Genomic DNA, 15,588 nt, shown 5'->3' on the forward strand with positions numbered 1-15,588 from the left:
ACTTCAAACCAGAAATCACTGTCACAGGAAATCTAAATATTGATTTTCATTAATACATACTTACAAATGTAATAATACATTTAGCACATAACTTAATGATGTACCAGGGTAACATAAAGTTTAACCCTAAGGGGCAGTTAGGTGGTGCAGCAGATAGAGCACCAGCCCTGGAGTCAGGAGGACCTGAGTTCAAATCCAGCCTCAGACACATAACACTCACTAGCTGTGTGACCGTGGGCAAGTCACTTAACCCCATTGCCTAGCAAAAAAAAAAAAAACCGAATTAATTTTAACCTTAAGCTGGGACAAATATAAGATTTATTTGTCTAGAACTTTGGTTTGTACATACAAATTAGCTGGAAAGATAGGTCCAAAAATGAATGTTAAATCTTTATTGTCTTCATAGTTCAAGTAAACATTATCTATAATTTGAATTATCCAGAAGATGTACATAGAAATATCCAGTACAACACTACACAACAGCATTATTTTAATAACTGACCTTTTGTGGGTGTGAAATGTATAACTAACATTTTGAGAAATTTTCTTTTCCATTTTTAAAACAAGGAAATGGGGTGGTGGATTAGGCTAGATAATCTCTAGCATCTTTACTAATTCAAAATTTCTATGATTCCAATCTGATAAGTGGGGAAAAGTTAAACTAGCAATCACAACTTATTTTTTACGGTTCACTTTTTTTTACACTATTGGCACGCCTTTGTTGGTCGTGTTCAACATTAATTTATGTATGTTTCCATCTCACTTTGGCCCTCAGAGGGCAACAACTGAACTCTCTTGTGCATATCTGAATCTCTGGAATGGCATACAATTGGTAAAAGATTAGGTAGGGTGATCACTAAAGTGTTTGTCTGACGCTGTGGCTTATAATATGACATTTTATGCAGATTAGAAATATAATATTTTAAACTTTTGCTGCAAAAAAAGGATCAACCTCCTCTTTTAACCTTTTCTCCCTTATACTGTCTTTAATTACAAAAGATATTCTTAATGTATCTCCAATGCACTAACCAGTACCACAGTGGCCTGCCAGAAAACCAAACAATTTCTTAGCCACATCCATTAGAAGTGTTCATTGTGTGGCTTAAAAATATGGAGATCAGATTCTCTCTAGACTGAATATTAAATGGTAGGTGAATTTTGATTGACTTTTAAAAGAGGAATAGGACGTTTAAGTTAGAACTATCCAGGTCCTTATAGGTTATGAAGTCCACCTTCCTAATTTTATAGATTAGGAAGCTAAATCCCAGACTGGAGAATTGATTTGCACAAAGACACAGAGATGAATTGTAGCAGCAGCAGGATTCAAACCCAAGTCTTGACTCCAAATCCACTGTTGTTTCCAGTAACTCACTGCCATATACAAATGTCTGACCACATTAAAAATCAAAGCAATGTTTGAGGCAGAGTCTGTGTGAATGAGACCAGAACATTTGACTGGTAATGATTTTCCAGAAGCAAACAATTATATATAGGTAGTATATTCCATGGATTCTAATAGATTCTCTGCTTGTTTTTTGTTGTTCATTTGTTTCAATTGGGTCTGACTCTTTGTGACTCCATTAGGAAAGGAAAGGAGAGAAAAGGAGAGGAGAGGAGAAGAGAAGAGAGAGGGGAAAGGGAAGGAAAGAATAGGGGAGAAGAGAGGACAGGAGAAGAGAGGAAAGGAGAAGAAAAGAAAAAAGGAATATTTTAACATCCATCTGGTATATTTTCTTCCTCAGTCACTGGGCAAATGGGATAAGAGGTAACCAAAATGGAATTTCTGTTCTATTAAAGTACTATTGAGAAACTATCCCCTTGGAATACTGGAATTCGTTCTTCTTTGCCATTCTATATACTGTTTGAAAAGCTACACCAGCTATTCTTTTTCTTCCCTTTAGTTTGGATGGCATGACAACTACCATGTGATCTCCTACAAACACAAGTACAGTCTCCAGGGCTTTGCATGAAGGTTTGTGTTAAAGTGATATCTCTCTGTGAAGAGGTGCACAGACCCATCAAACAGTTTGAAATGCATCGGTCCTGCCACCCTATGTTTAATTACTGTGAAAATATATTCAACCAGAAATCGTGGGAGAGAGCCTACAAAGACCACAGGAGAAAGGTAGGCACAATTCTAACCTTGTAACTGAGCATGGATGGTTTTGATAGACAAGCAATATTTTCAGATCCAAATGAGGATAGTTCTCTCTCTAGTATTTCACAAATGGGAGTTTATAGGAGAAAGGCTAATAAGCACCATCTTCTGGTTAAATACCAGATAGCAGTCTTTAGTGTATTCTCTCATTACCCAGACTACAGAGTCAGGGCTGAAGGAGACCCTTCTGATTCCCTATCCATTTCTCTGACACTGTCTGTTTCCCCGCAACACATTTCTGACTGCCACATGCTAGCTGTGTCTGAGTGATGCTGGCAAAGAGGGAGGGATTCCACCACATTGGACTTGTCTCAGGAGACCCTTTCTCAACATCTTATTGGTTTCATTATTAGGAAGTGTTGTTCTGCTATTTATAGATGTATGCCCAGTTGAGCTCATTAGCCACACTAATGGGGACTGCTTGTGTATCCTGTATGGTAGCTTTAACTCATCAAAGCAGGGAGCCAGTTTTGATCAAATCTAGTGTTCTGGGTCCAAGAAGATACAAATGGCAAGAAGAGAGAACAGAAATTAGTCCACATAAGAGAAATAATTATATATTCAGTAGCCCCTGTTCAACAGCAGCTAAATAAGGTGGTAGTTCAATACCTCCACTGGGGGATGAAGAGGCATATTGCTAATATCCATCATAGTTATACACAGGCCTCTGAAAAACAGGATTTGACTCTTCACGCATGGCATTTGAAAGTTATATTTTGGTCTATAGTAGGGATTCTTAACCTGGGGTTCATCATAAAAAATGATAGCTGTATTCTAATGTAATTTATTTCCCTTATAATCCCATGTACTTTATTTTATACATTTTAAAGCATTCTACTGAGAAGGGGCCAGTAGGCTTCACTTGACTGCCAAAGGAGTCTATGACACAAAAAAGATTAAGGACCCCTCCTAGTATATAGCCTTTCTCAGGATACTTTTTTTTATTATTAAAATGCTAGTGAAGTGATGTATTCAGGGCCTGTCAAATCTTTCTAATTATGTATGCTGCATTTCATTAAAGAATACAGTTTCTTCCCCTGATGCAGAGATAACAGAAGGATTACATAAAACAATATTTGTGAAATATTATTATTTTACATGGAAATCTAAAAGGAATTTTAGGCATGGTTTAAGAAATTTTTATCACCATTTCCCATAAGTTTTATTATATATGTTGACCATTTAATTCAATCTCCATTAAACATAATATGGTTTTAAGTGTAGCATGTTTTAGGACATATCTTTTATCAAATCCTCTATGAAAGATTTATAGAAAGACATAGATGAAAATTGTGTCGATTAAGAAGGTCACAAAATATCAGAGTTGAAGGGGACTTTAGAGATCACTTAGTGCAATTGCTCACTTTATAGATGAGAAGACTGAGACTAAAAGAGATGATGTGACTTGCACAAGGTCTTGTACCAAATGAAGAGGAGAGCTGTGATTCAAACCCAGGTCCTCTGACTCCACTCCTACATCATTGTGCCTACCCCTGCACGGTCACTGCTGCATAGCCTTTGCCAACACTCATCAAGCTGTGTCAGGAAGATACTTTCAGTGATGGTTCACTATGGTGGCTGTAAAAAGGAAAGGCCTTCCCTCCCCATCCAGCACAATGAGGAGTACAGACAGATGTGTTCCTAATCCTGTCTTTTATTTTTGGGCTCCAAATAGATTTTTCCCAAAGAAACAATGTAATAGATGAAAGTTTCTACAGAAAGACAAAATGGTGTAAAGTCCTAAGGAAGGGCTAGATTCAGGTTTTGTCTCTGACACTCTCTAAGGTAGAAGTTTCTCACCAGAAGCTCCCTACACAGATGAAATAACAAACCTGATTTTTAAAAAAAGTTTCTGGAGCATTTGGTTCAACTACCTTGTGGGTCACATAGCCTTTTGTGGCCTGTTACCCCAACCACCACTGACAACACTGTTTCTATGGATAAATGCATTCTACATTACAAACAATTAACCTGTAAACAAATTTTCAGAATCAGTTTGTGAGTTGGGGACTACCAGTAAAACAGGTTTCTTCACTGTCACTTCCTATTTCGGGTTTATCACTGGACAAATGCGAACTTGGGAAAGTCATGCTGGTTACCTACATGTCAGTTTCTTCAAGAGAAATAGCAAAATGAAAACCTATCCAACAAGGTCATTGTGAAGAAGAATACATAAAATGAATCTGCCCAATTTTCTGACAATTCAGAATGTCATAAATCTGTACTTGACAGATACACCTGAAAATCTATGATAATTCAGAATGTCATAGACTATTAGAGAAAACCCTTCCATTTACCTAGTGGTGGGGGGAGGGGTAGGGAGGGATGATTCCCTGCCATTCCAAAAGGGAAAAGGAAAGGTTTTATCCTCAGCAGTTTCAAAGATGGAAGATTGGCAGGCCTTTTAGTTAGCTCATCTTCTGGCTATCTCTAGTTTATTCTTTAAAAGAATAATTTTACATACCCTCTAACCTATCCCCACAATTATGAAAAAAAAAAAAGACAAAATACAAAGATGTAGTCCAGGATTTCCCTTAGGGAATAGGGAACGAAGGGCATTGAGGTACAGCAGAAGAGAACAGTCCTGAGAATCAAGAGAGCTAAGTTCCAGTTTTGATTGCCACTACTGAGCTCTCTCTGTGGGCCTCTGTTTTCTCATCTGTAAAATGAGGGACTGGAACGAGACAATTTCTAGTAAAATTCTGTTATTCTCAGTATTTATAACCTACTGTGTATGTGGTACTAAAGTAGTCATTAGGAGTTAAAAGAAATAGGAAATGATATGCTGGCTTATAAGAATCTTATTGAATCTTGGAGGGGTTTGGACAAACATACATAAAGCAACACACAAATTCAGAAGAGGAGAACGATATAGTCAAAAGATTTATGTATTCAGTGTTATCTTGAAGATTCAAGAGTCATCCCTAACCTAATAAAAAGACACCAGAAGTTCCCTATACCAGTAAAATCACTGGTACTATGAAAAGTGGTAGTATTGATCTGTGTTTGTATGTTATATATTTATGTATATGTGTCCATATACAAATATATTTCTAAATTCCATATCTATTTATCTTCTGTTTCATATCTAATCTGCTTCCTCGGTGTGTATACATTCACATACAAACACAGATATTCCTCCACTTGGCAGTGGCTTGATTTACCCTTTCAGAAGCCCTTGAAGGTCTACCAAACCAGAAAGACTTGGAAGATAGGGTCATTCTTGGGTTATTTATCTTTGTTCCAAGAACTAGGTGGAACTAGCGTGGAAAGGCTCATCACCAGGAAGTTTGGCATGAGGGATGCTTTGTTCTGTTTAGTTTTCCTCTAGCACCTCATAAAAACTATCTATTGAGGCACATGTTGTTTGCATGTTGTGACTCCTTCATTTGACTGTGAGGTCCTTGACAGCAATGTTGGCTTTCTGCTTGTCTCTATAGGCCCACCACTTAGCACAGTGCCTGGCATATAGGAGTTGCTTAATAAATGCTTTTTTTGACTAAAAGGGGTTCGATCTCCACTGGTAGAGAGAGTACTCATAGTTGGAAGTTCTAGGGGTGGGGGTTCTGACACATGTTTAACAACCAGCTACTTGGAGGAAAACAAACAAATCCTGTAAGACACACTTTTAAGCCTAACCTCTATTATCAACATTTTCTCCATCACTCTCTTAAGTCTAGACAATCAATAAAAGAACAAACCAAGTCTCGATTTGTAGCGCTTTGCCTATTTTCAAGGTGTAAATACTCACACTGAAAATTAAACAATTAGCTCCGTAAGTTGGTATGAGGTGACTGTAGCACACACTCCCTTTGTGAGTCGTCAAGCTAGTAACATTGTTTTAGGGGACAAAACTGTGATTCCCTTTCTGATAACAATGTGGCTACAAATCTTGGCAGATTTTATTTGATTGTCTGCACTTGGAATAAAAATGTTCATTTTCTGCTTACAGGTTGAGAATGCCAAAGCAGTAGTGGATTGTAGTTCTCCTTTGATCTACAACCATATTCAACTCAATCTAAAGAAATTCAAGGTATCCTTTGGGTGATTTCTCTAGATTAATGTAATAGCTAACAATAAAAAAAAAAGTCAGCTGCAAACCCAGGGAATTTAAAAGGTCAGGCACAATAACTGGTTTTTTTTTAATCATATTTTATAAAAAAGACACAGTTGGAAAAACCAATTTAACCTCACTTGCTCCTGAATAAAGCTTTAGAGGTCACTGCATCAGAAGTCCCTTTTTCTTAGCATTACCCCTTATTACTAATTTTTTAAAATTATAAGGGGAGATAGAAGGAAAATAGTAGTAGAAATATGATTAAAAAATATATTCCTATCAGCTAAGCACTCTGCCAGTTCTAAAGGTTAGGGTAATTTTCACCACTTAACTGTATTTTGAGAAAGGTACAGCTGCATGTGGAGAGTTGGTGCGGCATGGTTACTCAGATAATATCTGATCATGAAATCAAAATATCATGGTTTGAGGTTTTCATTTGTTTATTTCTTTGTTCTTAAATGGTATTGCCTCTGTATGTTGGGGTTGACGGTGATGATTAAAAAAAGTAGCATGAGCTCATTCATTTTAAAGAGAGAAATAAAACCAGGAATCAAGGAATCAAGAAGTAGTCTTAAATGGACAGGATCAAATACAAACAACCAACTCAGAGCAATCCAGGCTAGCATTTCTGAAGTCTAAAAAGTCAAACATGGGAGCAGCTAGGTGGCACAGTGGATGGAGCTCCAGCCTTGGAGTCAGGAGCGCCTGAGTTCAAATGCAGTCTCAGACACTTAACACTTACTAGCTGTGTGACCCTGGGCAAGTCACTTAACCCTGTTTGCCTCACCAGAAAGAAAAAAAATAGTCAGACATGTAGTGAAAGACTAGCCTTCTCCTCTGGCCTCAAAGGTTTTTTACTTTGGAGCCCTGTGAAACCTCCCCCGTGGAGACTTGCTTTTCTCTCCGTTACCATTGTCATGTTCCAGTGTTATTGAGGGGTGACCTAATGCTACCACATTCCTTGTCACCTTTGTTTTCTTAACCTCTATTCAGAGCATGAGGGTGGTCTTCATTTTTGTGTACTCAAGGTCACAAAGGATTCATTTGAAAAGCTCACCCTCATGATTGTTTCCATGATTTCTGAAGATTTCTGTACTGTAGCACTCAATACCTACCTAGCCGGGCCCTTAACTAGAGGAAAGCAAATGCAGAGTAGAGGGAATCAAAGACAGGTCTAGTAAAAATGCTGATGCTCCCAAAGAGGACTGATTCCCCCTCATTCTAAAAATGGTCTTTTCCCTGTCCCTGTACTCTACAGAAGGAGACAGAAAGACTTCGATTCATTGAGAGAGAAAATCGCTGGCTGATGGAGAGGATAGCTTTCAGCATGAGGACTCACAATGCATGTGACTTCTTAAATGACTACAGACAAAGATGGTAATAAAGAAGGAGGAGAGGGCGGAAGGTAGAGGAGAAACTTCAGGCAACTCCAGAGGACTTTTCCACTAAGTCAGAGATAGGTTATAATCTGAATTGACAGAGGGAGTTCCCACATTTGGAGTTCCCTCCCCACACTGATGAAATCACAGATCCTTCAGGTATTAGAATAGTAACAATAATATTTTATCCCTTGTACAATGGTTCATAGAACGTTAGGTATCATAATAGTCGAATATAATAATTTTAAATTAAATAATAGCAGAATAGTGTCTTGTCTCAGGACTGATTCTATTAGAAACCCACCAAAAAAGATGAGGATGGGATAATAACAACTCACTTTTAAATAGTGCTTTAAGGTTTCCCAAGCACATTTTATTATCACCACTATTCCTATATACCAAAGGAACAACTCCAGGGTGTATGACATTATTTAAGAGTATTTGATGGCTAAGCAAAATGTTGCAAATGAAAATGAAAAAAGCATGAAAATGAGCTTGAGGAATGCAGCATTTTAATCCAGTTTTTTGCTTCATTTAGTATTGTATTTTCCCCCAATTACATGTAAAAACTATTTCCAACATTCATTTTAAAAATTGAGTTCCAAATTTTCTCCCTCCTTCCCCACTCCCTCATTGAGAAGGCAAGCAATTTGATGTAGGTTATACATGTGTAGTAATGCAAAACATATTTCCATATTAATCATGTTGTAAAAGAAAATATAGACCAAAATAAAAAAAAAGAAAAATAAAGAAAGTAAAAAGAGTATGATTCTATCTGTGTTCAGATTCCATCAGTTCTTTCTCTGGGGATGGATAGCATTTTTCTATCATAAGTACTTCAGAATTGTCTTGGATCATTGTATTGCTGAGAATGGCTAAGTCATTCACAGTAGATCATCCTACAATATTGCCATTACTGTGCACAATTTTCTCCTGTTTCTAATCATTTCACCTTGCATCAATTAATGTAAGTCTTTTCAGGTTTTTGTGAGAGCATCTAGCTCATCATTTTTCATAGTACAATTGTATTCTATCACAATCATACACCACAACTTGTTCAGCCATTGATGGGCATGCCCTCAATTTCCAATTCTTTGCCACCAGAAAAGAGCTGCAATAAATATTTTTGTACAGATAGGTCTTTTTCCCTTTTGCTTTTTATCTCTTTTGGGATACAGACCTGGTAGTGGTATTACTAGGTCAAAGGGTTATGCATGGTTTTATAGCCCTTTGGCCATAGTTCCAAATTGCTCTGCAGAATAGTTGAATCAGTTTACAACTCCACCAGCAGTGCATTAATGTCTCATTTTTTCCCACATGCCCTCCACCATTTGTCATTTTCCTTTTCTGTCCTATTAGCCAATCTAATAGCTATGAGGTAATACCTCAGAATTATTTTAATTTGCACTTCTCCAATAGTGATTTAGAGCATTTTTTTCATATGGCTATAGATAGCATTGATTACTTCATTTGAAAACTGACTGTTCTTATTTTTTATCATTTATCAGTTGGGGAATGACTTATTTTTATAAATTTGACTCATTTCTCTTTGTATTTGAGAGATGACACCTTTATCAGAAAAAACTTGCTTCAAAATTTTTTTTCACGGTTATGACTGCAAACATTATTTCCCTCCATCTTATTTTCCCCGTTCATTCTGTTCTTTCTCTCTTTTCACCCTGTCTCTCCAAAAGTGTTTTGCTTTTGACTACCACCTCCCCCAATCCACCCTCCCTTCTATGAGCATCCCCTTCTTCTTCTATTTTACTGAATGGTAAAATAGATTTCTATACCCAATTGAGTGTGTATGTTATTCCCTCTTTGAGCCACTTCTGATGAGAATAAGGTTCAAGCCTTCCCCACCACTTCCCTGCATTGTAAAAGCTCTTTTATGCTTCTTTTATGTCATATAACTTATATAACCCCATTCTACTTCTCCCTTTCCCTTTCTCCCAGTACATTTTTCTTTATCACCCCTTAATTTAATTTTTTTTAGATAATCATCCCATCAGATTTAATTCACACCCATGCCTTGTGTCTATGTATGTACTTCTAACTGCCCTAATAATGAGAAAGTTCTTATGAGTTACAAATACCATCTTCCCATGTAGGAATCTAAACAGTTTAATCTTATTAAGTCCCTTATGATTTCTCTTTCCTAGTTAGCTTTTTATACTTCTCTAGAGTCTTGTATTTAAAAGTTAAATTTTTTATTCAGGTCAGATGTTTTCATCAGGAATGCTTGAAAGCCCTCTATTTCATTGAATATTCTTTTTTTTTTTTTTTTTTTTTTTTTACCCTGAAGGATCATACTCAGTTTTATGGGTAAGTGATTCTTGGTTGTAACCCTAGCTTCTTTGCCCTCTGGAATATCATATTCCAAACCCTTCAATTCTTTAGTGTAAAGGCTGCTGAATCTTGTGTTATCTTGACTGTGGCTTCACAATACTTGAATTGTTTCTTCCTGACTGCTTGCAATATTTTCTCATTGACCTGGGAACTTAGGAATTTGGCTATAAAATTCATGGGAGCTCTCATTTTGGGATCTTTTTCAGGAAGTGATCAATAGATTCTTTCAATTTCTACTTCATCCTCTGGTTCTGGAATATTAATGCAGTTTTTCTTGATGATTTCTTGAAAGATGATGTCTAGGCTTTATTTTTTTTTATCATGGCTTTCATGAAGTCCAGTAATTTTAAAACTGTCTCTTCTGGATCTATTTTCCAGGTCAGTTGTTTTTCTAATGAGATAGTTCACATTGTCTTCTATTTTTCATCTTTTTGGTTTTGTTTTATTATTTCTTGATTTCTCATAAAGTCATTAGCTTCTACCTGCTCAATTCGAATTTTTAAGTAATTTTTTCTTCAGTGAGCTTTTGTATCTCCTTTTCCACTGGCCAAACCTGCTTTTTTAAAGCATTCTTCTCCTCTTGGGCTTTTTGGACCTCTTTTTACCATTTAGCATAGTCTGTTTTTTTAAGGTGTTATTTTCTTCAGTATTTTTGTGCCTCCTTTACCAAGTTGTTGACTCTTTTTTCGTGTTTTCTTATGTCACTCTCATTTCTCTTCCTAATTTTTCCTCTACATCTCTTACTTGGTTTTCAAACTCCTTTTTGAATTTTTCCGTGGCCTGAGACCAATTCATATTTTTCTTGGAGGCTTTGGACTTAACGATCTTTGACTTTGTTGTCTTCTGAGTGTGTGTTTTGATCTTCCTTGTCACCATAGTACCTTTCTGTAGTCAGAATTTTTCTGTGTTTGCTTATTTTTACCAGCCTATTTCTTGACTTTTAACTCTTTGCTAAAGTGGGGCTCTGCTTCCAATGTGGAGGGTGAACTGTCCCAATGTTCAGGGGTTTTGTGCAGCTGTTTTCAGAGATACTTCCAGGGACCTGTAAGTTTTCAGTTCTTCCAAGGCGGTATGATCTAAGGAGAGGAATGTTTACTGCTCTCCTGGCCTGTGCCCTGGTGTGTGAGTGACCATAAACACTCTTTTCTGCCCTGGAAGTGTGATCGTGGTCCCTACTCTACTGCAGCCTCAAGCGCTGGTGTGCTACTGCTCTTCCTCACCCTGGGACTGCTACCAGATCCAACTACGGGCAAAGCAGCAGAATCCTACCCCCAGCACCAGCAAAGAGAGTCCTTTAATTTCCTTCTGACTAGTTGTTCAACTCCCATACACTCTGAAGGCTGAGAGCTCTGGAGGCAGCTGCTGCTGCTGCTGATTCAGTCACTCCCAAGGCCTGCTCCTGGTTTGCTGGGGATGGGTCTGTGCTGCAACAGACCTTTCCTGCTGATCTTCTAAGTTGTTTTGGGCTGGAAAATTGTTTCACCCTGTCCTTTTGTGGGTTCTGCTACTCCAGAATTTGTTTTAGGGCATTATTTAAAGGTGTTTGGAGGGGTTTTGGGGAGAACTCAGGCAAGTCTCTACCTTTTCTCCACCATCTTCTTTAATTCACTCAAATATTTAGATCCTATGTTCGGAAAAAAGTCTTTTCTACTTTCTATGTCTATGAATCAGCTTTTGAGCAGAGGGTTGTCTTGTTTTGCTTTGTTTTTCCCCACCCCTGACTTACTCCATTCCACTTCTAAAAAAGAAATACATAAAGTTTCTGTATTTAGGGCTCACCATATTAGTAATGGACTTATTGGACCTTTAGCCGTACTTCAGCTCTGAACTCCCAAACTCAAGTGATCCACAGGGCAACAGCCGTAAGTTTCTTTTGAGAGAAAAACAAACAGACGCAAATAGAGACAAGGCAGAAAACCACAAAGATGTACAAAGAGACAGATAAACAGAAACAAAGACAGATACACATATACATATAGAGAGAAAGAGAGACAGACAGAGACAAAAACAGAGACAGAGAAAGAGTGTGTGTGCTTAGATTTTGACTTTGGTTTTTGGTAGCCTAGTGACACGCCACAGTTAAGAGCTGTTTTAATGCAGTGGTAATCTAAATTCCATAGACTTTTAGAGATAAAAAAGACATCAAAGGTCATATGTAAAGCCCTCTACCAAGTTATTCAGTACTCGTAACAGTCATTATGTTTTTAAAGATCTCTAGAGATGGAAATTTTATGTACTCTTCTAGCTGCCAATTCTATGCTTCAACATCCCTCACTGTGGAGACAAACAAACAAAAAAGTTCTTCCTCATGTTTTGCCCAGCTTCACCTGTTACTTAAGTCAGTTTTCTTTTTTGGAAACATACAACTGATTATCCCCCTCTTAAATAATCTTTTATGTACTTAAAAGATGATTACGGATCACTCTAGGATAAAGAACTCTAGCTCCTTTTATTTTATTAATAATTGGTAGGATTTCATGTTATATATCATCACCTAATCCACTTATCAAATCTCACTTTATATAGAAATGCAAAATGAGATTTTTTTCAAAAACACTTAATCTATTTTTAAAAAACTAGCAGTATGTATCTTTTAGCACCTATCTCCAAGGAACTGAAAGCATTTTAAAGATTTTGTAGTTCATTAAAATATGTCATTAAAGTATGGAAGAAGAAGCATTAATTAATCCTTAAACATTCCTGAGACAATCATACATCGACAGGATGCAGCTGCATATGAGAAAATGGAGGGACAGAGAAGTTTTCTATGGTTACCAGAATCCCACCTAGATTACAAGAGTAACAGCAAGTTCATTTTTCTAGTAAATTGGGGTTAGCTGGGATGGAAGTCCAGGCAATAATCATGCAGACAATCTGCATCTACCAGACAGCTGAAAACTTTCATTGGGTAGGTTGTCTTGACCCCAGTAAGCAGGGGAAAGGCCCATAAGAGATTTTTTTTTTTTTTGGCTAGGCAATTGGGGTTAAGTGACTTGCTCAGAGTCACATGGCTAATAAGTGTTATGTGACTGAGACTGGATTTGAATTCAGGTCCTCCTGACTCCAGGGCTGGTGCTCAGAAGGGATTTCTTGATTTGTTACTTCTCTAACACCAGCCAGGGCTGGGTCTTTCCCACTACACCTCCTGTTTAATACAAGTCTAGAGATATAAACTGGCAATAAGTGTGTGCTGGCAGTTGACTCCTTTAAAGGGAGATCATCTAACATGGCTGAAATTCTATTGAAGTACTCTGTTTAAATAGTTGGAGGTAACCAAGCTTCTTCTTTTTTAACCTTAACTAATTTAATCCAGTGAAGGATGCTAGTCAGAACAGCACTGAGAAGTCAGAATGATTCCTGCAGGATGGTCCTAAGCACCACAATGTTTCCTTTGTGTAGTCTGAAAGTCTTGCTTTCTTTGTTTCACTGATCAAAATTATTCTTTAAGATATAAATGTCCCTAAGGTAGGTTATTTACATCTTAATATGAATTAATTAAAAGCCACCAGTCCCTTTTAACACCCAATTAAGGTCCAAAAAGAAGGTTTTTGCAGTTGTTGTTTTTGTTTTTAACGGAGATTGGGGAGTTGAGGGAGAAGGAGAGAGAGAGAGAGAGGAATATGAAAATTTACTCCTTTGGGTGAGGGCTATTCTGAGTGCAGTATAATAGGGCTTTTGCTTTCAGATGAGAGTCCTAGAACTGGGCATTTCAAGGTAAGGACAACAAACTCCAGGAGGTGGTAGAGGGAAGCAGAAATGGACATGGGAAACTGCTAAACACACACACACACACACAAACACACACACACACACACACACACACTTCCGCCTACTTTGCACATTTTCCTAGGGCCAGCTAGTCACTAGATAAAAGAAAATATAATGACTGCCTTTACAAGAAAATGAAATAATAGTTCATGACTTGTCCAAAGTTGTCAAGACTCATTCAAGGAGAAAAAAGAGGAACAAATGATGAATTTAAATGACCTACTAATGTCAGACTACCTCCGAACCTTTTTCTGAAGGGGCTACTAGAACACCAAATACTGAAGCATGAAGTTTGAAGATCTAGCCTGTAAAATTTTCATAAACAAGTCTTCCATGTTTGTGTTTCTTTCCCTTCTCCAAATTCCATAGTCTTGTACAGTCACACAAGGACTGTGGTCACTCAATGTCCATTTCCCACTGTCAGCGGGCTGGAAACCAGTCAGACCATGAAGACATGGCCTGGGCACAATTGACTTGTAATTCAATGGAGAAAAATGAATTCAGGAAGATAAAAGACAGAGAATAGGAGAAAGGTCTGAGGAAGTCATATAAGCAAGAGCTGAGTTAGTAGAGGGCCTGGACTCAATTAAAGACAAGTCATGTTCAATAGAAATAACAGAAAGCTATGACAAAGCATCAATAATCCTATTGGAACCAGAAATCATTGTGTACTTTAGACCTTTGTGTTTCTGTGGCGTCTTTAGACCCTTCTCCCTGAAGACTGCAGAGTATATTTAAACCGAGGCCCAGAAGAGGGTTTCATGACATCTGAAATTAAACCCCAATTCATGCAGCTGAGTGTGAATCCCTGCCCCCCCCCCCCCCACCAAATCAAGGATTCCAGACTTGGCTATAGGAACAGCCTAATGGCACCGATGGCCTTCTGCAAGGTTATGACTCATCCTACCAACTGAGGACGAGGACTCGTAAGAGCCCCATGACAGGCTATGGTTCTCTTCTCAGAATTATGTTTTTTAACGTATAAATAAAACAGGTTCTCAGGGCGCAGGTTAAGAACTCGGGCCTGGAACACCTGCTCTGTGTTTCTCAAAGGAACAGTTATTTATTTACATGAATTACAGTCCATTAGACTGTTAGCACCTTGAGAGTTGGGACTGACAGTGTTATTGCCTTTCTCTGTATGCCCTGCTCTTAGCACAGTGCCTGGCACATATGAAGCACTTAAATGCTTATTGGGTGACTGACTGTCGCTTCCACTATCCTTTATTCTACTCTCTTGTTCAGCTATTGCACAGAATGTATCTGGTTTTCTGTGTAGGCTTAGGCAACCCTCTTCCTTTGGATCATTTTGAATCTAAGTGCCTTTAGACCTTTAAAAAAGTAGAATATACCCTAATTTTAACAAGGGTGCTCTTCCTTGGACACTTCATCGGGAGAGAGTGTTCCATCTGGTGGAGAGAGAACATGAAAATCATTGTGGTGAAAGCCTGGCTAATTGCAAAGGGCAAAGAAAATTCTTGGGGTCAACTATGATTTGATTTTTCATGCTATCAGAGAAAGGAAGAAACACAGATAATCTTTCAAAAATGCATAATCCCAAAGCATACATCATATATACATGTGTATACATATATATTTTTCTCATATACGTATGTGTATGTGTGTAGGTTTGTTTTTATTGGCTTTAGACTTCAGACAGAGGCCACACTTCAGATGCCCACTCAGACACTTGTATATTCATCCCCTCCTTGGATTTGACCCTGCTGCCAGTGGGTCAAACAGCAACAGGAAGGAAACCCCAGGTTACCATATATAATTTACAATTGAGATTTGTGTTTGAAGGAAGAACAAGAACAAAAACATAGCTCAGAGGAAAAATAAGGGTACCTGCCTCTCATAAATAAGCATTTCAGAAT

General features: G+C 37.8%; 1 protein-coding gene across 1 annotated transcript; it reads left to right on the forward strand.

Moving 5' to 3' along the window:
* Window positions 1–1,964: 1,964 nt before the first annotated feature.
* LOC114046126 (uncharacterized protein CFAP97D2-like) lies at window positions 1,965–8,193 on the forward strand. Its single transcript, XM_027866384.1, has 3 exons — window positions 1,965–2,125; window positions 6,111–6,191; window positions 7,474–8,193. Exons 1-3 carry the CDS (start codon window positions 1,967–1,969, stop codon window positions 7,594–7,596), a joined length of 363 nt encoding a protein of 120 aa, XP_027722185.1. The 5' UTR covers window positions 1,965–1,966; the 3' UTR covers window positions 7,597–8,193.
* The last annotated feature ends 7,395 nt before the right edge of the window (window positions 8,194–15,588 follow it).

The sequence above is a fragment of the Vombatus ursinus genome, unplaced genomic scaffold (genome assembly GCF_900497805.2).
Source record: "Vombatus ursinus unplaced genomic scaffold, bare-nosed wombat genome assembly UNPS02014781.1, whole genome shotgun sequence".
Lineage (NCBI taxonomy): Eukaryota > Metazoa > Chordata > Mammalia > Diprotodontia > Vombatidae > Vombatus > Vombatus ursinus.

Bases quoted from the DNA above. Each gene is read 5' to 3' on its own strand.
- LOC114046126 (XM_027866384.1), top strand. From the start codon at position 1,967: ATGAAGGTTTGTGTTAAAGTGATATCTCTCTGTGAAGAGGTGCACAGA. The intron at 2,126-6,110 runs GTAGGCACAATT...TTCTGCTTACAG, and splicing joins ACAAAGACCACAGGAGAAAG to GTTGAGAATGCCAAAGCAGT. The intron at 6,192-7,473 runs GTATCCTTTGGG...TGTACTCTACAG, and splicing joins TCAATCTAAAGAAATTCAAG to AAGGAGACAGAAAGACTTCG.